The 24330-nt window shown below is 46.4% G+C and overlaps 1 protein-coding gene across 3 annotated transcripts in view; it reads left to right on the top strand.

The window, feature by feature from the left end:
* Positions 1 to 23224, top strand: part of CDYL (chromodomain Y like) — a 229441-nt gene extending 206217 nt beyond the window's left edge. For 2 of the 3 annotated variants that reach the window (XM_055263656.2, XM_055263659.2), the window contains 5 exons: positions 3729 to 3985; positions 5650 to 5822; positions 11533 to 11743; positions 19954 to 20097; positions 21587 to 23224. In XM_055263656.2, the coding sequence (XP_055119631.1) occupies positions 3729 to 3985; positions 5650 to 5822; positions 11533 to 11743; positions 19954 to 20097; positions 21587 to 21745 (944 nt within the window). In that variant the 3' untranslated portion in view covers positions 21746 to 23224. The remainder of the gene's footprint in view (positions 1 to 3728; positions 3986 to 5649; positions 5823 to 11532; positions 11744 to 19953; positions 20098 to 21586) is intronic. The other variant, XM_055263661.2, reaches the window with a different exon arrangement.
* The last annotated feature ends 1106 nt before the right edge of the window (positions 23225 to 24330 follow it).

Raw genomic sequence — 24330 nt, 5'->3', positions numbered from 1 at the left:
ATGAGCAGGGACCTCACTGGCACGAGAAGCCAACACAGTTTTAACTCAAGAGGCTGAAGGCCAAGTTCAGTAGTCTTGGTCAACATGAGCCAAAATGAATCCATTTTTAAATTAGCAGAACCACGGATAGTTCCGTAGGCACTATCGCCTCAAAGAAAATGCTGAAGCTTTTTCTGAGACTCACATATAAAGGCTGCACAGACTCCATGGCCTAGAAATGTTGCTTCAGTGGAAGGAAGCCACCAGGAAAACTGCTGGGAGAGTTTAAGGAATGTGTGACTTTTACGTAGAGAAAGGAAAGACACAGTGAAAGCAAGAGCAGTTCAGAGGTGGGGAGAGCGGACCTGAAGCCAGCTAGCTTTGCCCTGGTGGGAGGCAGGTGTCTTAGCCATTTGGGCTGCCATAACAAAATACCATCAACTGGGTGGCTTGTAAATACACAACAGAATTGTTGTGTTAATTATCCTCATAATTCTGGAGAGAACCCTAAGATCAGGGTGCCAGCAGGTTCAGGATCTGCTGAGGGCTCACTTCCTGGTTCACAAATAGCACCTTTTTGCTGCATCGTCACATGGCAGAAGGGCTGGGGGTATCGGCCCTCATTTATAAGGGCACTCATCCCATTCATGAGGGCCCCACCCCGTGACCTAGTCACCCCCCAAAGGCCCCACCTCCTCAGACCAGCACCTTGTGGGTGAGGATTTCCCCATGGGAATTGGGGTGAGACACAGGCATTTGGGCCATGGCACCAGGCCTTCCCTGTGTAGCCTGGATGCTGCTTTTTGTGCTTGGATAGAACAGCAATTGAAAAATCCAGCTCCGGTTGAGGAGCTCCTGAAGACCCAGGAACTCTCATTTGGCATTACCAGCTGCTGGCGTGTGTAGTCTGAAGGAACCCCCTTCTTCTGAGAATGCCCGGAGTCTCCACATCTGTCTCCTGTCCCAACATGCCAGCACCGTGTCACGTAGCCTCTGCCTGCCTCTGCACAGCATTGTCGCTGGTGTGCTCTCTTTTGAGGCAGGGAAATCGTTGCTGTTGGCTGTCACCTAGGTGTCAATGTCTTCTCACCTGCACTTCTCACAACTGCTGTGCCCATGTGTGTTTTGATTGATTGATTTTTAGTTGTCTTTCATTGTGTCCTGTGGTCTGGCCTCCACTCTTCACGCCATAGTGAAGCATTGCCCACGCTCTCATTTCCCCTATGTCACCTCTTCTGCATTCTCCTCCGCCTCTGTAACACCTGCCCCTGCAGACACATCCTCACTGCTGTGGCCTGCTCTCCTTCCTTGGAGGAAAGCAGTTACTGCCTTCCTGCTTCTCTGCTGCCTCCTGGCTCTGCCTGCGCCCCTCCCCAGCACTTCTCAGCTGGCTTCAGCAGGCTCACTCTCTGTCTCAGTCTTCCCCTGGGAGCTCATCCTGTCAGTTCAGCCATTTCTGGCGCCAACCCCAAGTACCTCTCTCCAACCCTGACTTCCCTCCCCTGATCTAGATGTGCACCTTGGGCTGTGCACATCTCCACCTGGACGCTCACCCTGGAGGAGCAAGCATCTCTCCCTCGCCTCCTCCCTCAGCAACTCCAGGCTGCCCTGTGGAAGCCCCTCTTCCGCTCCCCCAGGCTCGCAGGTTCACAGTCTTCCAGCATCCATTTCTCTAGACTCAGAAGGTTCCTGGCCATGTGGACTCTGGGTCCCAGTTGAATGGGTTGAAGAATGATGGACAGAAGGAGAGGTGAAGACAGCAAGTGCAGGCAGGTGAGGCTGTGATGGGACTGAGACTGGAGGAACAGATTAGAGAGGGTTCCTGAGGGGAGACGAGATTGTCAAACGTTTTTAAACAAAGATGGAAGAAGGAACTGGTAGGGAAGAGGATGGAGGTTAAAAGAAAAAGTCTTTCCTGAGTTCCTTGGAAGGACTCAGCAACACCTTGGCTGACTGGTAACCTCTGACCCAGTGGTCTCCAGTTAGAACTACTCCAGGCTACAAGTCCTTTGGAAGCTTGTAGAGATTTGACAGCATTGGGATGACAGAGGTCAGTATTATGTGTCACTGTGTTGTTGGTCATATCGACAAGTCACTGAATAGTAGTGCGTATTCCAGTGTGGACTGGAAAATGAATTACAGTGCGTCCCTACCATGGGCCTCGCCTGCCACGCAGCCTTAGGAAAGAACAGGAAGCTATGTTCTGATAGAGGAGCCGTTCTAAGATATTGTCAAAGGAATAACCATGAGATGTAACAATGTATATATCTTATATATGTACAAGCCAGACAACAATGTATAAGATACAGCAAAACACTGTGTCTAGTGTACTGCCATCTGTGCTTTTAAAAGCCAGGGTGATGGAGAAGTCTGTATTGATATTTTCTTGTATATCCATGGAGATACTCTGGGGGGGCCCCTGAGAATCCAGCCCCAGTGGCTAAGAGCGCAGGGGGGTCCTGTGTAAATAGGATCAGGCCGTGGGGGTCTTTCACCTTAATATCTTTTATATTTTTAGGTGTTTGAACCATGTGTATGTATTATAACCTCTTTACGTTTTTCAAAAAGTATAATTAAAAAAAGAAAACCTTTAGCAATTAAAATATTTCCACCAGTTGAATGAAAGTCAAGTTGTTTTGCCAGGGAGGTTGTTTGGCTCCTCTGAAATGTCCATTCATGAGTTTTCTGGTGGATTTGGCTTGTTCTCTTTCACTTTGGAGGAAATATTTCTGATTCATAATTATTCATGCTCTGCCCTCAGAGAACTTCTGCCATTGCTAATGTTACTGGTAAAGCCTGATCTAGTTTTCTTACATTTCATTCCTTTTTTCCCCATCCACTCTGTACATTCATCACCACATTAGATGATATTTGGACAATTCATACAGATAGGAGGATAATTATTTGCATTCTTAACCAGGCGCAGTGGTTCATGCCTGTACATCTCAGCTGCATGAGAGGCCAAGGTAGGAGGATCACTCGAGGCCGGAAGTTTGAGACCAGCCTAAGCAACATAGCAAAACTCCATCTCAAGACCCTGGCAAAACACGGTTGCTGCTGTTGAGCTGTGACATACGAGGGAACGTTGGCAGGATGCTTTATGTGGTGGGGGAGAGGAGAGCTATCTTCAGCTGCTTAACAGGGCTGTTTGAAAAACGAGTGGAACTGGGACAAGTAAATGGACTTTCTGATAGTCCCTCCCAGGGCAGCTAGAAACAACTCCTGAGTGTCCCACAGGGGCGGTGGTCTGAAGTGGTGGCTGCCACACAGCTCTATGACCCGCAGAGAAGGCTGGCCGCATCCATGTGTCTATCCAGTTATCTTGCATTTGGAAAAAGAAATTTCGACTAGATGGCCTTGACTCTAATAATAAGATATTTTCTTGAATTATTTTCTTTTTTTCTTTCAGCTTCTCAAACCTGGAATAGATACTCTCCATGAGACCCATTCTCTCTTGATTCTGTCCTTTAAAAAATCCCTAACTATGTAGCTTCCTTTCAGTAAGTACCTCTCCATCTGTATTTTTTAGGCAAGGTGAAACGAAAGAGTGACTTTCTTGTCAGACCTTGAAAGAGAACAAGTGGCTTTAAAAGTAGACTTTGGCATTCTAAAGGTTCTAAGTTTTAATGTTCTTATATTCATTCAACCCTAAGTGTGTAATGAACATCTTTATCCAGTTCAAAGATGACACCTGGGAGTGAACTGGTGGTGGGACGTCACAGACTACTGTGATTTCAAACTCTCGGCAGGTACATCTCCGTTCATGGATGCATTAACAGCCAATGGGACAACCAACATACAGACATCTGTTACAGGAGTGACTGCCAGCAAAAGGAAATTTATTGACGACAGAAGAGACCAGCCTTTTGACAAGCGATTGCGTTTCAGCGTGAGGCAAACAGAAAGTGCCTACAGATACAGAGATATTGTGGTCAGGAAGCAGGATGGCTTCACCCACATCTTGTTATCCACAAAGTCCTCAGAGAATAACTCACTAAATCCAGAGGTGAGAGGCGCTCTCGGGCTGGCGTGGGCTTCGCGCTTCTCCCCGCCTGATTTCCAGGCCTGCTTGGCGGAACTGGCTCTTCCTGTGCTTTTTCTAAACCTCCTTTTGGGCCATTTCCCGATGCCCACCAGAAGGGAAGGAGCAGAGGGGAAGTTGCGGGCTTTGCTCCGTGTCCCACCTCCGATGGCCGTGAATTCAGGATGGTTGGCCTTTGCTAAGTGTCCCTCGCTATTCTCCCGGGTGTGGGTCCACCCAGGCCTCTGTGTCTCTGTGGTTCACCTCCTGTCTGGAAGCTCTTCGTCTGGCAGGCACGGGGCTCCATGAAAGCACGTGGAAAATGTGTGTGCACGCGCTTCGCTTTAGCTTTCATCAGATTCTTAAAGGGTTGTTTGTTCAGACAGAATTTAAATGCCCCGGGGGTCCCAGTCCCTTCAGAATATTTATCATCTTTCCAGTCCCCAGATACTCCTCAGCGGCTGTAGCAGAACACGCAGCAACAGGGATTTCCACACATGCTCATTGCTGATAGTGCCTAGTAAGTTTTCCAGAACTGGTTGTTGGAAAGGTTAGAACATGAATTTTGTGAAGTTTCTAGAATTGGGAGTATTTGAACCTAACCTGTACCTTTCCAAAATTTTAAGTCCTAGTAGTTTGTGAGTAGCTAGGTTGAGTTTTGTCCAGACAAGAAAACCTAACTACAGAAAGTCTGTGTGTTCGCCCAGGGTCACGTAACAAACCAGTTCAAAGTTGGTCCTTGGTACATTTTTAGACTGCAGAGTCCCTTCATTGGTTATTTTTAAATGCTTCACAGAGATCATTTAAAATGATTTTATGCCCTAAAATTACCAGTCCATGCTAATGTGCTTGGACTTAATGCACTTATGCACCAAACTATTTTCTGTCCCAAGTGTAATAGGGTAGTTTTTAAAACAAAACAAAAAACAGTAGAACTGAACGAGTTTCTTTCAACTGGTTTGAATGTGCCACCTGCTGTCCAAACTGGAGAAATGCCCAGTGATATAATAAGCAACTTGCCTTATCTAAGAGCCGCAATGGCTGTAGAAATACTAAGATAATGTAGATTCTCGTGTCTTTTTAATTATACTCTAGTTATGTAGTTATATTTTACTCCATCCCCAGCATCTCAATCTCTGGTTACAGAAAATAAGACATTTGCAAATTAATTAAAATCATGGTAGATTTCAGTAACTGTATCAGGCTATGATGCACTTTTCATAGATGCAGATTATCCAGTAATAAAATGCTTTTAGGCAGGGTGCGGTGGCTAATGCATGTAATCCCAGCACTTTGGGAGGCCAAGGCAGGAGGATCACCTGAGCCCAGGAGTTCAAGACCATCCTAGACAACATAGCAGAACTCCATCTCTTACAAAAAAGTTGAAAAATTAGCCAGGCATGATGGCACAAGCCTGTAGTCCCAGCTACTCGGGAGGCTGAGGCGGGAGGATTGTTTGAACCCAGGAGTTCGAGAGTGCAGTGAAGCGGGAGGATTGTTTAAGCCCAGGAGTTGAAGAGTGCAGTGAGCCTTGATTAAACCACTACACGCCAGCCTGAGCAACAGAGTGAGACTGTCTCCAAAAAAACATCCTTTTAGATTTTAAACCCAAAATATTCTTTGCCACTTTAACTTCTGGTGACTTGCAGGTAATGAGAGAAGTCCAGAGTGCTCTGAGCACGGCCGCTGCCGATGACAGCAAGCTGGTACTGCTCAGCGCCGTTGGCAGCGTCTTCTGTTGTGGACTTGACTTTATTTATTTTATACGACGTCTGACAGATGACAGGAAAAGAGAAAGCACTAAAATGGCAGAAGCTATCAGGTATGTAAAAATGATGTTTTTTAAACATTGGTTGGGTGTTCTGTTTTTGGTATACCAATCCTGATGAAATGGGGCTGACCAAGCCTTGAGAATAAAATATACATCTTCTTCCATGGAGAGACACGAGCAGCAAAATTAATTAAATCATCTGTCTCTTCTATGGGCCTGCCATAAATTACTACTTGCCTTGGGCAAATAACTGATTTCAAGGTTGGTTTAAACCCAGCAAGTGTTCAGGGAATGTTCTGATGATTACGGTATACGATCATGTGTAGCTAGAGTTCCTATTGTTTGTGCCATGAGTATGTTCTGTCCTCAACCCTTAAATAAAGATCTCTTCCAAATAATAAGCTACCATTTGCTTGACTCTGAAGTAAATTGTCTAGGCTTTATGATGAGGTAGTTCCGTAACATCACATGGAGAGTTTTGTTTTTTTGTTTTTTGTTTGTTTTGTTTGTTTTTTTAAATACAAGTAGTGCACATTCTTGTTCAGGTTCATCCTAAGTTCCAGCTGGACAGAGAACCAGATAGTAGGGAATAAAAAGCGGAAGTCCTCCTTCTCCCTCACTCCCCTCAAGGTATCCAACATTCATCTGTGTGTCTTCCCCAAACTTTTTCTGAACATTTTGTTCTCATTTTCAGTTTAATTTTTTAGACTTATTTTTAAATTCTCCAGTAAAAATTGTATATACTTATAGTGTACAACATGATGTATTGAAACGCGAATACGTTGTGGAATGGTTAAATCAAGCTAATTAGCCTACGCATTACCTCACATACTTACCATTTTGTGTGTGTGGTGAGAACACTTAAAATCTACTGTCAGCAATTTTCAAGTATAAAATACATTAACTGTGGTCACCATGATGTACAATAGATGTCTTGATCTAAGCATTTTCAAATATTTATTTCATATATACACACAAGTAATATCAATTTAGTTCTGTTGTTGCTTTGCAACTTGCTTTTTTCATGTGCCAGTATGACTTTGAGATATTTCTATTTCCTTGGTTGTTGGATTTTCCTCTGCTATATGATAACATATAGCAGCGAAACTTTCTCCAAAATCACTTAATTCTGCTAATAGCATATCCCCTCATTTATCATGCTAATCACTCTATGTATAATTACAAGTATCTGATTTTTCAGAGATGATATTTAAAATGGATGAAACCTAGTCACCAACATGAAAGTTGGCTATGCTTCTCTACCCACCTCCCTAAAATGACATATCCCCAGGTGGCCCCCATAAGCCCTTTGTGCTTGCTTTTTAACTTACAGAGGATGAAAAATGAAAGAAAACGTAGACTTGCAAAATGGCAGTAAAAGTAAGTTGGATCTTTTCCAAAATCCCAGATTCCTGGAGGGCTGAAGTTGAACTACTTTTGATCGTTACTGGGCTCCAACTGAGCACTGCACTTGTTGCACTGGGCTTTCTAGCACCTAAACCTTTCTACAGCTTGCACAGCAGGATTGGTGTGATGGGGGAGGGGGGGGGCCACTCTTTTTTCTGTTTTGGTGAGTCTGGGGTAGGCAGGGATGTCTTTCTTTGACATCCAAGATAGCTCTAATGGGCACTGCCCAAACGGCCCATCACAGGAGTCCCGGAACCCACACCCCTGGGTTGAAGGGGATTGCCTTAGCCTCTCATAACATATTTAATCATTTTCAGAATTACTACATTCTCTCATATGATGTACACATGTATTTAGGAGGTTATCCCTTAATCTTTTGAACGTTACCTTTCACAGGCTATCACGTGATGTGTGTTTTTTTCAGAAGTAGTTTGAAATTTTATGGTCTAATCTTACTAAGTGTCGCTTCTGATCTCCTAGAGGATTTCATTCCTGTGGTACACTAGGTGGGACCATCGTGTTCTTCAGTCTAAGATTAAACTGCTTGATCAGTGTCATACATCCTTGGCTGACTCTCAGCACCTCTAAGACAGCTTCATTATTATCCATTCAGGGTGAATTCCATGAACTTAACTTTTATTTTTAAAATACAAACCACCGTGCCTCATATGGTCACTTTGTATGTTCTCCATAATATCATGCTGAATGTACACATAATACTGTGTACATCTTTTTGGTAGCTCTGCGGTAATAAGAAAATCAGATGTGTCAGCCAGTGCCTTCTTGGTCCTGGCTCCACTTGTGAGCCCGGCTGGTGCCTCGCCGGGTGCAGCTCACTCCTCCCTCCAGCGTTGAATTCCCTTGGACAGAGGCTGTGGGCTTGTGGCACCGGGATTAGTAAAAGCAGAGGAAAGCTAGATCAAGTCAGATTTAAGTGGAGAATCTCCTTTTTTGAACTTTACGTCACTTTAAAAGTTCATTTTCATCAGCTCCCTGCTCACTGCACTCTCCCTACTCCCCACAAAAAGCTGGATTGATATTCTTGTGAAGAGCCAAGTCCTGCTTCAGGAAAACTGACTTGTTTCTTATTTATGTGACTATATTTTTGTCAATGTGAATTTTCCTTAATATACTCTGGCAAGATCAGAAAAATAATTAGTTACACCAGAGTTACTTAACCTTTCCTGTTCTTATTTGCATTTAAATTAATTTTTATGTGGATAAAAGCTCTTCCTGTGTATATTTTTCATTTCTCTGGTGTCTTGTCTCATGTTCCTTAAAACTTGGAGGCAAAGGACTTCATTGTAGCAAGTTTCCAAAGGAAAAGCAGGAAACAGGAAGATGAGGTTTCGTATTAGGTCACCAGGTATCTAGAGCAGCTGACTCCGTGACGAGGATTGGTGGTTTGCAGTTTGCAGAGTAATTGCAACAAAAATATTCTGCACATTCGTGATTAAAACAAAATTATTTCAAATTCATGAATAGCATTAGGCTTTTGAAGTCTGCAGGAACCAGTAGCTGCCACTGGGTGTTAGGGACCAGGAGACTTCCCTCCCCAGAAGTGAGGTTTCTTCTTCTTCCCACAGAGGGAGACCGGGGGCCCTGCCCAAGCAGTGCCCCAGGTTCAAGAGGATTTGGGAGAGAACAAAGTGAGCCAGTAAACATGCCCCATGACCCTGACCTGTACCCCTGCTTCAAACGAAGGTGCCATTCAAATGAGAGACCCCTCAGCCATGGAAAGGCAGCACACTGGCTGCCCAGCTTCAGGTCCCTGCTGCCTCCTTCTCCCCAAACATTCCTTTGACAGTCCCTACATCTTATGTGATTTTCCAACTCTTTGATATCTCCAGATTAGTAAATGTCCTTTAAAGGAAGAGTTTTGTTTAGTTATAAAGTCTTTTTAGACTAATTATGTGGCAGATACCAGCCTCCTTCCCTGCCACATACCCAACAGCCTTGAATTCAATTCCAAAGAAACAAATTTAAATTCAGTACGTTGTGTGGCACACATTTGAGTGTTCATACATTTTGATTTTAAGTTTAAAACACACTCAGTTGAAGCCCACAGAAGCAGGGGCTACTCGGGAGAGGACCATCCCAGGCTTGAAGGCAGCCCCTGCCTCGCCTCTGGTGCCTTGTGCCTTGATTTGCAGCTCCCTTGGTTAAGCCTTTATGGTCCTGGAAAGTTTCTACTAGGCAGAGAAAGCATTTCTGTAAAGGTTTTCTTTTTTAAAACGAGTCTCTGTGTGCACCACATCCATTTCTGGCATCTCAGGGCTCACTCTTCAGAATGGCCAGTTCCCATTCCCTGAAAAGGGAAGGGAGTCTTTGCTCCAGAGCGTGCTGGTTCATTTCATACACCGCCCAGAGAGAGCCGCCAGCTTCAGGTGAAGTCACCATTCCAGGCAAAAGCAAAAATACAATTTCAGTTCCAAAAAACGCCTTCAGCCTATCAAAATCTAAGTTTTGACTTACCAATATCTATTAATATTTTAGAAGCAGATTTTTTTATACAAATATATGGGCGGGGGGCAAGGATATGTGAAATAATTCCTTTTACTGTTTCTCTGTAGAATTAACTTCTTATTACCTTGATTTTGATCATCCCTTTTATGTTAATTTATTGCCCCATCTGTGGTTTCCAGATGTCAGCCTGGGCAACGGCTATAACAGTTTGCCTTCTGTTCCATGAGGCAGATGAAATTGGAGCTACTCAGATTTTGGAAACAGCTGCTCCTTATCATGGAGACAGTTCAGCAGTTTTACCTTTTCATGAGTCATCAGTTACTGGGCCTAGAAAATATATTTCCATCTTGTGTCATTGACCCCATATCCTCAAAAGATGACACAACTGAAATAGCTTCATGTAGTTCTTCTAGGCTTATTTCAAGAGTCTGCTTAAAAGATTGTCTGACACTCTGTGTCATTCAACCCCAGTGTGATCTTTCTAACAATGCCTCAGGCTCTCTCATTTAGAAAGACTTAGTGCAACTCATTCATTTGAGTGAGTTAATTCTTGCTCAATGCAAAGATCCCACAAACCTTGGGGGCTAGGCTGAGGTCCAGCTGCTAAACTCTGCAATTCCTCACTCTCCTGTTCACATACCCAAAGACACACCCTCCTCACCTCCCCAACCTGCCCCTTCCAAAAAATATGAGTCATCCGTCAGTGTCTCGGGAGTTGAGCGGGGAGCTATCTCAGATGCTGAGTCACGATTTTCAGAGAAGATCTGAACAGATTGCTCCGGTTTTAAATTGCTGAATTGTAGAGAGCATCTAGATTGTTATTTTCATATTAAAGATGGGGGTCAGGTTTAGAATCCAGCGAGTGAAAAGCTGTCCTTACTCCGCACTTCTGATCTAGAACTCCGCCTGCACTAAAGGGACTATCTTGTGTTTATTCTTTTCTCCATCGTGTGAAATCATAACAAGAAACAACCTCTGAGCGTAAAATCAGCTTCTAGTATTCGGGGGAAGAAAATGCACATTCCTAAAGTGGTGTGACACCAAGCCACCCTGCATTGAAAAGCAGTCTCCTTCTCCAGCCCGATCTAAAGCAAATCCCAAAATAGCATTGGCTTGATTTATGAAACCTCTATCCTGTGCAGAGGCTGCCCCACGCCTGACCCCGCTGTCCTCCGAACTCCTGCTGCAGCCATACCCTCCAGCCCGCAGTGGAGCAGGATGTGGGTACAGGCCTGAGCCCTGTGCTGTTTGCTCTTCTTGTTTGTGTCTCATGTCTTGAGCCAGCCTGTGACACTCTTGTCTCTGTATCCCCCAGACTGTTCAGTCCACTTCCACATAAACTCAGGAAATAGCAGCTATTGCCAAATCATCAGTGAGCTGTCTGAAGTCATGAGCCAAGGCCAGACCCAGATCCCAGGGTTTTTATGGCCCCTAATCCAGCACTGTACACTTAACACCAGGCTCTCTTACATGCTCTGGGCCAGATTTCCTCTGTGACAGCTTCTTGATTTGTCTTATGAAGCCCAGAATATGTACTGGGCTCCTGTGTCTTCGAGGGAAGACAGGTTGGGGAGCAAGATGTGTTATTTATAGAGCCTGAGGGCCACCTGCAAATCCCAGCGCAGCTCATGGCTGCATGTTACCCTGTGGCCTTCACATAGGTCCTGTAGCGACAGCCACCACATGCGTGGGCTCCAGGCTGTCACCAAACCTTTACAAAACGTAGTAAAGAAGTCTAGGGTCCATAACTGCTGGGGAAGGCCTTAAATCTCAAGGCTTCATGATTTCCGCAGCGTTTGCATCTTGGTAAATTGAATTCCATGATAGACTTTTCCTTTGCTCGAATATGCAATGTTTTGAGTAATTCCCCATTTATTTTTCATTTTAGAAACTTCGTGAATACTTTCATTCAATTTAAGAAGCCCATTATTGTAGCAGTCAATGGCCCAGCCATTGGTCTAGGAGCATCTATATTGCCTCTTTGCGATGTGGTTTGGGCTAACGAAAAGGCTTGGTTTCAAACACCCTATACTACCTTCGGACAGAGTCCAGATGGCTGTTCTACCGTTATGTTTCCCAAGATAATGGGAGGAGCATCTGTGAGTACCTTTTTTTAAAAAAAAAAATCATTCTAGAAAGCTTCCTGAAGAAATCTAGTTTGGTTGTTGTTTTTCTAAAGCTGCACAGATGTCTGTGCAGACTTTCCATCTTGTAATTCAGATTTGGGTTCATAGACATTGTTGACCCTTTTTGCATCATTACCTAGAGAAGGACTTCATTCATTGAGGAGCCTACCACTTTGCATAATTCACACTGATATCTACTGTTAGTAAATATCCAATCTGTAACCCAACAATTTGCAATCGAAAAGTTCTTCACCTAATAACTTAAAAGCTGCACTTTAAAGAGAAGGCAGTTTTAAGAGGGAGCAAAGTTACATAGGATTAGAGGGTTGTCTTCCATATAATTGTGTGTTTTTATTTCTTTAATGTTGAATCTGTTCATTATAGTAGTTTGTGTTTGTATTGTAGCTTGTGATTTATCAAGCAGTTATTCACATCTCATTCTCTAGTCCTTGAAATAGGGCAGGAGGTGGTGTCACAGGTCAGGTTCTCCAGAAGCAGACACTGAGATGAGTTTGGCACATGGAGAATTAGCAGGTAATCAGTACCTGTGGAAGGGATGGGAAGGAAGCAGGACCGGACAGAGGAAGAGGTCAAAGTGATACTATGTCCATCATCCTTGGGTGTGGGATGCACGGGAAGCATTGTGCCCTGGATGAGGTGGCTCCCTACAGCTGAGGGCATCCCTAAAGGCACCCTATGGCTGTCTGCTAACAGCAGCACCCGCAGCCAGGCAGCCAGGCCTCCCCAGAAGTGATCATGGCAGCACAGTTCCATGTCCACCACAGTTCACCCCAGGGCCATTCAGATCATTCATGCACCTTTTGGGGGTCAGCTCCTTCAGGTTCCAGGGGGCATTCTTTCTGGGAGAAACTTAGAGGAAGAAGATTAGGCAGCAATAACTTGCAGGCCGGAACCTGAAATGTTTAACCTGGATGTTATAATCAGTGGGTAAACGTGTGATGAGAACAAGGATATTTGGATCCTCTCATTAATTGCAGTGGGAAAACTAGTAACTTTACAGTAGAGAAACCTGGCAGGTACCACCTTGCTGAGTGGTCAGAGTTCACAGAAATAAGACAAAAGCCAACATGAAGCACTGCAGGGAACACAGCCATCGTCGCTGCGTGGGATTCCTCCTGAAGGTGCGGCAGCTCAGTCTCATCATGAGGAACGTCAGGCCCAGACTGGGGGGCAGTCTGCAGACACCCACAGTGCTCCTCCAAAGCGCCAAGGTTGGAGAAGACGTGGAAAGACTGAGGAACCGTCTCAGACTGGAGGAGACCAAGGGGACATGATAGCTCAGAACATCAGGGACCCTGGATGGGCTCCTGGGCCAGAGAAAGGACAAGAGTGGGAAGGCTGGTGAAATTCACATCGTGTTTGTAGTTGAGTGAATAGCACGTTGTCAGCGGCTTTGGTCATCTTAAGATGTTATGTGACATTTTTTAACCTAGGGAGAGCTGCCTGAAGGTTTATGGGAACTTTGTACTACTTTTGTCATCTTCTTGCATCTAAACGTACTTGAAAACCAGAACATTTAAAATAAAGGAATGCAAGAGAGGAGGAGGAAGGTGAATAGGCCAGACCGTGTCCCCCAGTGCCGCACTGGTCTCAGAGCTGCCCTGCTGCTCACCTTCTCACACCCCAGGCTAGTTCCCCTCACCCATAGCTCCCACTTCTGCTGGCCTCAGCAGCCGCCCAAATCCTAAAACACTCACCCCCAAGGGATCTGTGGCCTGCTCACTGTGCCCAGCGCAGAGTTGCTGCACTTGTCCACTTAGCTGCTATAGTTGGATCAGGGGAGGAACAAGTGGCACCGGCCTCCGTCCCATTTCCCAGGCCACGTGTCCTTCTAGATAAAGGTCTTTGTACCATTTGTGCTACAGATCAGAAAACGCTGCTGCCCACCGTCATGGAGCCACCTCCAAACTGGCACCTCTCAGGCCATGCCGACGCCCTACCAGGCTGGCAGCTGTGGCAGGTGCTATATGTAACTTAGCCACAGGACTCTGGGGTCCTGTCCCCTGACATGGTCTTTGCTGTGAGGATGGTGTTCTGTTCACAGCGCAGCACCCTGAGGCACCCCACACTGGTGGACTAGACCTTCCATAGCCACAGAGAGTGGTGCTGCCTGAGGATCTGCAGGTGGGACAGGCAGACTCAGACCCAGAGGATGCACCCATGCCTGTTGGAGCCGTCAGCGTGCTGCCCAGCTCCCACAGGCGGGCCTCCCTGGGAATGGTGCCATGTGGGCCAATCACATTGGCATCTCCTGCTGGCAGACTGGACGCTCAGTAGCAACAGCGGCTGCATCAGCCTTTGATAAGTCAGACTGTGCTGTTGAGGCTCCTCTTGCCAGCCCTGGGTGGCCAGTGACCACCAGCCATCTCTCAAAGCTCTTCAGTGGCCCCTCCATGGCGGATGCTGTCAGGTGGACATTAATGTGAGACAGCAACCTGCATGCTTCCTGTTCCTCCACCCACCACACGCCTCTGTCCAGGACACCCACCCCTCCTGGGAGCTAGTGTTATTCTAACCTTGATCCACTTTTCCTCCTACACCGAGGGTGACCAGGTGCATCTGCCACTGGGGGCATTTTCCTCACCACGTTCTCTTCCAGGCCTGCTGGATGAGGCTCTGGTGAAGTTGCTGTCCCCTTTTTGGCTTGCCCATCCACCCAGTGAGCCAACCCACCCACAGGCCATACTCAGTCACAGGGAGTCCCCCCATGGCTGTACATATGAGGTGAGGTAGGGCGTGGGTGCTCAAGGGTCTGGGGGTGACACAGGGGTCTAGGCTGCCGTCCCATGCCCTCCGGAGCTTGCCAAGCCCAGCTGTGCATCCGCCGCGGGCCCTGCCTGACCTTGCACCTGTGGGGCTGATGGAACTCAGCTCATGGTGCTCACTTCCCACGTGTGGTCATGTGGGGTCAGGCGCTTTGCCTCTCCCAGTCCCAGTCAGCACTCCAGGCTCGCCCTTCCCTGCTGCGGATGGCCTCACCGGCTGTGCTGCCCTCCTCCCTCTGTCACTGACCACAGGCTCCGTATGCATTTTGTCCCACCCCTCCCTACTCAGCCCTGGCCTTTCAGCCTCACTCAGCAGGGCCCCCACCTCCCTCATGCTTCCGGTAGCCATCCCAGCAGCCAGGTCAGACCATCTCCTAGGAACCTAGCAGGGGTAAATCAGTATCCCAGGAGAGCCCCCATGTCAGTGAATCTCCTGTCCAGCTTGTGGTTGGGCCCCAGGTCAGGCGCCCTGAGAATCCAGGCCCTCGTGTCTTCTCACAGCTCCCACCTGCACCCTTGGCTGGGTCGTGCAGCCCCTTGCAGGGAAGAAGCAAGTTACAGGCCTGATGCCAGGAGAGGGGATGGGGCACGTTTTGGGGGGCAGTGTTGCCTTGCTGAGAGATATTTGCCTTATCTTCTAGCAAGGGGGGCTTACGTGTTCTGATAGGGATGGGTGGGCCATATCCGTAGGCTCGGGATCAGAGGAAGCTGGAGTTCAAAGTTGAGGGCATTCACCCATACCAAGTTCTAGGGTACCTCCCCACCCCTCACAAGCTGACAGACCTTCCTCCAGTGGCTGATTAACCTGGGTGGAGCTTGACCACTCTTGCTGACAAGTCCAGGGGCTAGGGCCGAGTCTCAGCCCTCTCCGTCTCTTGCTACCGGCTGCCCCTCTGCTTGCACCCATGTCCCTGCCCTCACCTGTGAGAGTGTTAGCACGGGGACGGCCACCTGTGCCAGGTACTGCGGCTTCTCCACCTGACCTGTTGGGGGCTGGTCCCTCGTTGCCAGCTGGGGAGCCGTTCGGTTTCTAAATCCCTCTCCTCACCCTCGGTCTGTCCACTGCCCCCGTCACAAGGTGGTTTCTCTGGAAGCTAAGATAGATTTGGGAAGCAGGGTCTGGTAGATGAGGTGCCAGCGTGTGTGGAAGGGCAGAAAGGAAGCAGGATTGGGCAGAGCTGACTGAAAGGGAGTTCTGGAACCACGTGGCTTCACGGCGGTTCCAGGTGTCCCACTGCAGTTGGCCGTGGGGTTGGCAGCCCTGGGAAGAGGGGTCCATGGGGGAGGCCCTGAGCTCTCTGTTGCCTGCTGACACACTTCCCCACAGCAGGCAGCTTGCTGGGGTGGGGACGTGGGTGGCTTATCCAAGTCGTTTGCTTTGTCCTTTACACTGTGCTGCACGCACCTGACACCACCAGACTCCCATAGTAAAGAGTCATTATCAGTAAAATAAGTTCATTGTAGTGATTACTGTAAACCAGACTGTATCCTGCCAGTTAGCCCTGTCCCAGCAGGAAAGAATCCTCATCCTCCAGAACATCGCGTGAAGCTCATTTTGAGTTATTTATCCAAAGGAGGTTGAGATCTGAGGTTCTGACCCCTCCCACTGTATGATCTATGGAGATGTGTGGTGTTGGTGCAGATGTGGGGCAAATACTAAACCAACTTGATGTTCAGACACATTTTGGCCAAAGACGTTTTGGAAGTGGAGCCCTGGGGCTGAATGCTGCTCAGGGGTAGAGGTCTCAGAGTTCACCATGCCCAGAAAGGGCCGTGAGGCTTGAAGTCATCACAGGACAAATGCCTGCCCTCTGGTCAGCCGTGTTGCTCCCCACTCCACAAGCCTTGACAGATCTTTACTTTACGCTTCCCCTGGGAATGTACTGGTGCCTCTTGAGCTGCTGTTTTCAACTGGGCAGTTTTCACCCCCTGACCTCACTCACCCCGGGGGACAATGTCTGGAGACAACTTGGTTGTCACACATGAGGAGATGGCCATTAGCCGAGGCCGGGGTACTGCTCAGCATCCTCCATAGCACACGGGACAGCCCCCACACCAAACAACAGTCCAGCCCAGAATGTTCCTAGTGTCCAGGGGGAGAAACCCTGCTTTCTAACTCAAGAGCGAAGAGCCTGCGTTTCACTCAACGTGAATTCTACGCTTTCTGAGCAGAGTATCTGACTAAGCCTCTCTACAGAAAGTGAATAAACGCTGTTCAGATGACTTGTGTTATGACAACTCTTGTTGAAAGTGACTATGCAAATGATGTAAATGAAGTCGTTCCTTTCATGAGCCTTTGGTGTATTTGAGCTTTCAGCAGCCTGAGGCAAGACTGGGACAAGTGTGGTTTTCCCCACTTTGCATGTGCAGAGCTCTGCCAGGAGGGTAAGCTAAAGGAATCACATTATCAAGATAAAAAGAATATGCAAATAATGCAGGCTGTGTGGCCTCCCGGTTCTTACAGCAGGCCCTCAGCTGTAGGCGCGGGCTGCGTAAATCAGCCGAGGAGTCTCTTCCAGTTTAGCCTTCCTAGTGCCCAGTAGACATTCATGGAGTGCACAGAGGATGGCACGGTCTGACGCCCACAGGCTCCCACGTGGAAATCTTGCACCTCTCAGGGGCCTGCTGGGGTGTGAAGCTGGAGAATGCCCAGTGAGTGCCTGAGGGCCTTACCCCAAGCTCACACCTTCAGAGCCGTCTCTTTGGGACTTCAGAGACTAGCTTGAGGGAGCAGGTGGTAAAACCTCTGCCACAGCCGTCCCCATAAGGCAGAAGATTGCTGGATCCCCTCTGCTCATACTGGGCCAGTTTCCTCGCCACCCCTCCTGCTGTACTCTGGCCGAACTGAAGACATCTCTATTTAACTTTCCTCGGCATTTCCCATTTCTCTGGATGGTTCCACGATAACTTTCTTTTAATAGTTGGACAACTTTGACCACGTCGTGGGGTGATGTAGGTTGTCTACAGGGAGTCCCTGTGCACTCAGCCATCTCAGAGCAATGCGCTAGCTGGTCAGGTTCCCGCCGACTGCATCTGTGTGAATCTGTTATTCCGGTAGAAGTTTGAAACCTCTCAGTTTAAAACTACTGAAAATAGTGTGTTTATGTAAGAATATGCTCACGTAAATTGCGTGTATTTAATCCTATAATACAAATATTACCAAGGGAGATTTGTTGTTTTCTTGGGTGACTGTCGTTCAAACCAACTCACTGGCCATGTTTAAGTGAGAAAGCATTAACCACCTAGCGTGAACCCTGTCATTTTGCTCTTGAGTACATTGAGAAACGCCCTTGCTTGTCCTGCACATCCAGCCACCTGGAATGGAGAACACCGAAGGCAGGGAAAGGATCGCCAGGGATGAGCAGGCGTGGAGCCAGCGGGGCTAGGGAGGAAGAGCAGCCACAATGAGTGAGTGCTGAGCAGAGAGAAGGGCCATTCTCGGCTGGCATCAGGCCCAAGAGAGTCAAGAAAGGGGGATGAAAGGGAGACAGGGAAGAGAACAGTGGTGGGGCTGTAAGTTGACCTCCAGGTGGCAGAAAATAAAGTTGGAAGAATTGACTGGGACAGACAGCCAGGGCCCTGCAGGAAGGGCAGGAGAGGAAGCCTGCGGACACCTGCCCTTCGTGACTGAGCCACAGGCACCAGGCCTGGCAGGATCGCTTGCCTCCGCTGCCCAAGCTAAGGCTCTGCTAAGCTGGTCCTGAGAACATACTTCATGGTCACTTCAGGGATGTGGCTGTAGTGTCCTCACTCTATGCTGAGAAGGAAAGAAATACAGTCTCTGAAAGGAAAACCCGGACAGCACAGGGCACTTCCTGCAGCGGCAGCACACCGGGAGTCCCGCTCCCTTTCCTGCTGCATCTGGGTCTGCCGTTAGAAGGACTCTCAGAACCACTCACAGTAAGGTCAGGTCACATTTCTAAATCCGTGTTTATGGACCGTCTTTTCACTGAGAAGAAGCTCTTCAGTTCAGGGGTTTCTAGAACTTCTCCAGACTTTTCAAAAACTCATGACTTTGTCCAAGTTGTAGCTCCAGTGGCCGACTCCAGTTTTGAGTGATCGTTAAGAGCCTTGCAAACCCTTGCGAGGAGCCCGTCCCCAGCCCTGTTTTCCAGCCTCTGCCTGCATGGGAGGGGCGGTGAGTCAGCCACGTGTTTGCTTTGCCACCTCTGCCTGTGTGCTCTCCAAGCTGTGGGCTTCACATGCAGTAAACGGCATCAAGACATTGACAGAAGGTGTATGGGCAGTCTTAGTCTTACACTGTCTCAGCGACTTTAGGGCCTTTTCTCTCTTTTGTGATTTTGCCTCTTGGAAGTGGAAGCCACCTACAGAAATTGTGTTTTACCAGAGCCCCAGGAGCTCATAGTCAAGGCTTTGTGACATCAGAGTTGTTAGGAAGGTTAACCAGGCAAGATAAACGACAGACCAAAAATTGTCCCATCAGGCCAGTGTGGAGTTTCTTTATCAGACATGTGTGCAGCCCTTCCCGCCTTATCTCGGCATCTGTGAGCCTGTCATTTGAGTGATGTAAAATCCATACATGTCGTGCTGAGACCTTAAAAGTGATCTAGTTAAATGTCATGTATTAAAAAAAAAAGTGATCTAGAATCCAGGACAAGGTTAAAATTAATTTCATATATACACATATATATATTTTTTTTTTAAAGAAAAACTAATGTTAACTTTCTCCATTGAGCCATATGAGGTAACTATAGCCAGCCCCTCTCAAGCAGATTACGGTAATTTTTTGACACATTCAAGTCCTGGATAGTTCTGTCTTTTCATATCCAAGCGATACAAGGCAGCCTCCAAGGTACACTCTAGCAGAAACAGTCACTGCCATTAGAATATTTTTTCTGTATATTAAAAACAAGTCACCATTAGCCTCCTAGATAAAGAAAATGTTTGGTAGGAGTTCTCTGCCTGGTTCAAATCCTTAAAATTATAAATTGCCTAACTTTGCATATGCTGCTTTTCCCGGGATTGTTTTGTGTATTAAAAGAGCTCAAACGTGGGAAGGGCCGGCATTAGGGGGAGGAAGGCAGATGGAGGAGAGGAAGTTATACCAGTAAGTTTTTAAACGAATGGCAAAAAGACCTTCCCTATTTAAGATTTCTTTATTGAGTCCCTGTAATTCTGTAGTAGGCTGTAAAATAAGACTTTTTTTGCATTCCTTTTTAAGAAAAAAATCATCAGCCCAATAGATTACTTTCCCACCTGCCCAATGGACTGCACCTTGCCCAGGGTCTGTTCCCAGAGGCCCCTAGAGAATGTGCCCCATTTCCCTGCAGGCCTGGTGTTTGTGAATGTCTCTCTTTGGTGTGGATTTTAAGGGATGGGTCTTCCCCGCCCGCCTCCCACCGCAATTCATATTACATCCCCTCTTCTTCCTTGCAGGCAAACGAGATGCTGCTCAGTGGACGGAAGCTGACGGCGCAGGAGGCATGTGGCAAGGGCCTGGTCTCCCAGGTGTTTTGGCCCGGGACCTTCACTCAGGAAGTGATGGTTCGCATTAAGGAGCTTGCTTCGTGCAATCCAGTTGTATGTCTAATTGCTTCTGTTACACATGTTACTTTTTAAAAAGTAGAACCTTTTCCCTCAGAGAGCTCACAAACTTGCAGTTATTCCTAAGTCCTTTACGTTTGTCCTCAACAGAGCACCTTCCCGTGAAGTCCTGCCAGAAGCTACTGCCGCCACCACTGTCCCCACACACGCCATGCCTTCCCTTTGCAAATACCCAGGAACCACAGAAATGGACTTCAGTCTGAAATGTCAGCGAGTTAGCAAATGTCCTATAAAAGTCAACAGCAACTAACATGGATATAATTCTTTACTGGTTCCAAAGCCTTTCATCCGCATTATTAGCTTCCCCCGCTTTCCCCACAGTGGGCCTAAGTTGTTTTTCGGTTGTTGTTGTTGTTTGTAAGATGGAGTCACACTCTGTCGCTCAGGCTTGAGTGCAGTGGTGTAATCTTGGCTCACTGCAGCCTCAACCTCTCGGGTTCAAGTGATGCTCGTGCCTCAGCCTCCCGAGTAGCTGGGACTACAGGCATGCGCCACCATGCCTGGGTTATTTTTGTATTTTCAGACCACGTTGGCCAGGCTGGTCTCGAACTCCTGACCTCAAGTTAATCCACCCATTTCAGCCTCCCAAAGTGCTGGAATTACAGGCATGAGCCACTGTGCCCGGCCTCCTAAGTTTTTGTTTAATAAATGTGCTGAATAGGCCGGGCACAGTGGCTCACGCCAGTAATCCCAGCACTTTGGGAGGCCGAGGAGGGCAGATCACTTGAGGTCAGGAGTTGGAGACCAGCCTGGCCAACATGGCAAAACCCCGTCTATACTAAAAATCCAAAAGTTAGCCAGGCTTGGTGGTGCACGCCTGGAATCCCAACTACTCTAGAGGCTGAGGTGAGAGAATTGCTTGAACCCGGGAGGTGGAGATTGCAGTGAGCGGAGATCACACCACTGCTGTCCAGCCTGGGCAACAAAGCAAGACCCTGTGTCAAAAAAAAAAAAAAAAAAAAAAAAAAAAAATTTATTTTAAATATGCTTCTAACAAAATTGCATTTGGCAAATTACAGGATGTGAAACATATTAATATTAACTGACACAACTCCCATCCCAGGCAGACAAGCAACCCTCATTATGAAAATTACATTTTGTTTAGAAAAATTCCCTCAACAGGCATCCTCAGAGCTTTCTGGGCATCAGCAGAGCAGACGTCCAGTTCGGGGGTCCATGCCAGTATGCGGCAGTGGCGCGGGGCCGAGGCTGATCGCAGGCTGGCTGCCGACAGCGCAGCTCTCCTTTGAAACAAGCCGTTGTGAAGTTAAGAACGCACCCAGTGCCTAGCGTGAAATGTGCTTTGTACATATATTAGGCCCGACACATTCTGAGAAAATGTCTGGTAACCTTTTTAACAGGTGATTGCTGGAATTTGATGATTGCCTCCGTAAATGTGGAGGCACAAGGGACCCGTGTCTGCCTGCACGCACCCTGCTAACTGGCTGCTTATTTTCCGGTGCAGGTGCTTGAGGAATCCAAAGCCCTTGTGCGCTGCAACATGAAGATGGAGCTGGAACAGGCCAACGAGAGGGAGTGTGAGGTGCTGAAGAAAATCTGGGGCTCGGCCCAGGGCATGGACTCCATGTTGAAGTACTTGCAGAGGAAGATCGATGAGTTCTGAGTGTCGGCCTGCCCACTGGTGACACCGGGATCGGGCCGAGCAGAAGAACATCACCGGCTCGTTGCCCTAATCCATTCTCACAGCCTGAAACAAGCTCCCCCGTAGCTTACACTTGGAAGCAGGACTGGGAACGTCCACGCTATTTATTACTGAGGAGTTTTAAAGTAACTTTAAATAACTACAAAGCTTCTTTGTCCAAACGTCATTATTTTATACTTAAATACACGCAAGTGTAGAAGTATAAAGGTGAGCACTAGACTGCTCTTAGAAGCTCTAATTTTTGTTTTCTTTGGCTAGTACTGTATAAAAAACAGAATTGTGTTTTATTGGTTTTGGATGACAGGAAAGTCTGGAATAATGTTTGTTTTCCTCATTTCTTCCTTCTAGAACACAGAATCTAAAGGGGTATTAGCCAGCCTCGCCTCCCCTGCCCCACATAGAGACACAGTGATCTGAGGTGTTGGCTTTTTCTCCAAGAAGGTACAGATACCTCAGATTTGGGAAACTCTAAATCAAAAGACTTAGCTTCTAGGATAAATACATCTGATGAAAAATCCACTGAGGAGCATACCCCAAACCAGACATACGCTTAGATTCATGCTGAGATATCATTTGGTTTCCCCTTCTTTTTAAAATACGTCCAGTTCTTACCCAGTTAACATGAAGAAACCACTGTCTCTAGAAGAAAGCTTGTTTTGCAGTATTAGTGAATCACTGAATAGCTTAAGTATGACTATCTAAGTTATAAGTTAGTCTTTAGTGGGTTTTAAATAGTTTTTCTGACCCTTCTGAAAAATAACTACATAAGTGCTTCTTGTTGCTGGGTGAGAAATACTACTTTATAGACAGTTTTGGTTTTCTGTTTGCAGATATGATTGATGTATTACACCAAAATAAAATATTTTTATGTTTATAAAGTGTAATTTTTAGGTTCACTTAGAATATATTTTATTTAATAAGTTAAAATTCTTTTGGCACACTATTAAATGCAAAAACTCCTTTCAAAACAAAAAAGAACTACCTTATATTCGACATTTAATGTTCTTGGCCTCAGCTTTTACGTCTATACAATATACTGAGTTCAGTATGGTGTCCAAGAGTGCCCTGTGTGGATAGACACGTGCACTCCTTCCAGGAGTGGGTACTGATTCCAGACTCCAGATGCCTATTATTAGTTAGGCTTCTGAGCTTGCAATCATATTGAATGTATGAAGAGCGAAATAAAATCAAATTCTTATTTTTGTACAGTTTTGAAGTTTATACTTAGAACTGACCACCTCCCCGGCCACGTGGAGAGCTGTACAGTGTGTAAATCTGCCTTTATCTTGGATTGATTGGTACAGTATTTTTGCATCTGTGGGACCTACCTTTTCGTTCAGTAGTTTGAACTATATATAAACTGTACAATCTGTAAAGTTTTTATAGAATAAATATTCAGCTGTGAAAACTGGTTAAATAAAACTAATATTTCTTAACACATTTGAAATGTTTCTCTGATTCTTGTGAGGTTTCTCATGGGATGTTTTTTGTGTGTGTGTGAAATATATGTGTGTGTCAAGCATCTGTAGAGTTTAATGGAATGAAGCCCTGTGTGACTGACACCTGGGGAGGACCTACAATTTGACCAGTATCCTCCCTGGTCACCTTCACCCAGGTGACCATTTCCTGAATTTGTGTCCATCATCCACTTCTCCTTCAAAGAACTTATTCCTAAAATAAATTACTTTTAGTTCTACATATTTTTAACCTTTATATCATATCACAGATAAGCTTCTGTGACTGAATGACTTCATTCAGTGTTAAATTTTCTCTTACATAGAGTTGTAACTTACCCCTCCTTTACCCAAACGTGTAATGTGGCTGTTTTCACTCCTGTTTTACAGATGAGGAACCTGAAGAATTCAACACTTGCCCAAGGCCGTGTAGGTAATTTGATCAGGAGAAGCATCAAGCTTTTATCCAAGGTCGATGTGGCAAAGCACATACTCTGGCAAAGACACCAAGATGTCAATGTTGTAGAATTTACAAATAGGGAACTAAGTAAAATCTCCAAGTTGTCTGTTTGCATCATCCAAGACTTTGAATCCTCTGGGCCTTGTGAGTCACCTCCCCTTTTTCTGAAGCAAACCTTCCACCTTTCAACTTCTTGCACAATAATTGAGCCCAACTAGAAGTAGCACCGGCGACAGCAGTGAAGTGCTTCTGTTCTGTGCCCTGTGTGAGTGAAGAGGAAGGGAAATGCGACTGCTCAGATGGATGAAAGTCTCTGTCCAACTTTTGAGGAGAATTTCACAGTAACTGTCAAATATAAAAAGCCTGGACCCAGCATCTCCATCAATAAGGATTCATCTTAAGGAATGAGTGGTTATAGGAAATACGACAATAAAGATATGTACGCAATTAAGTTCATCTCAGGATTGTTCCTGACAGTGAAGCATTGGAAACTGCATTTGTGTTCATCAGTAGGGTTTTGGTTAAATAATGGTGCAACACCACCACAGTGGAGTACACATTTATTGAAAAAGAATGTTGATGAAATCTTAGGTATAAAAAAAAATTGTATGCTTTAAAAAACTTTAAAGGAT

This window comes from Symphalangus syndactylus, chromosome 23, assembly GCF_028878055.3.
Source record: "Symphalangus syndactylus isolate Jambi chromosome 23, NHGRI_mSymSyn1-v2.1_pri, whole genome shotgun sequence".
In the NCBI taxonomy this organism is placed as follows: domain Eukaryota; kingdom Metazoa; phylum Chordata; class Mammalia; order Primates; family Hylobatidae; genus Symphalangus; species Symphalangus syndactylus.
This window is presented reverse-complemented; position numbering and strand designations above follow the sequence as displayed.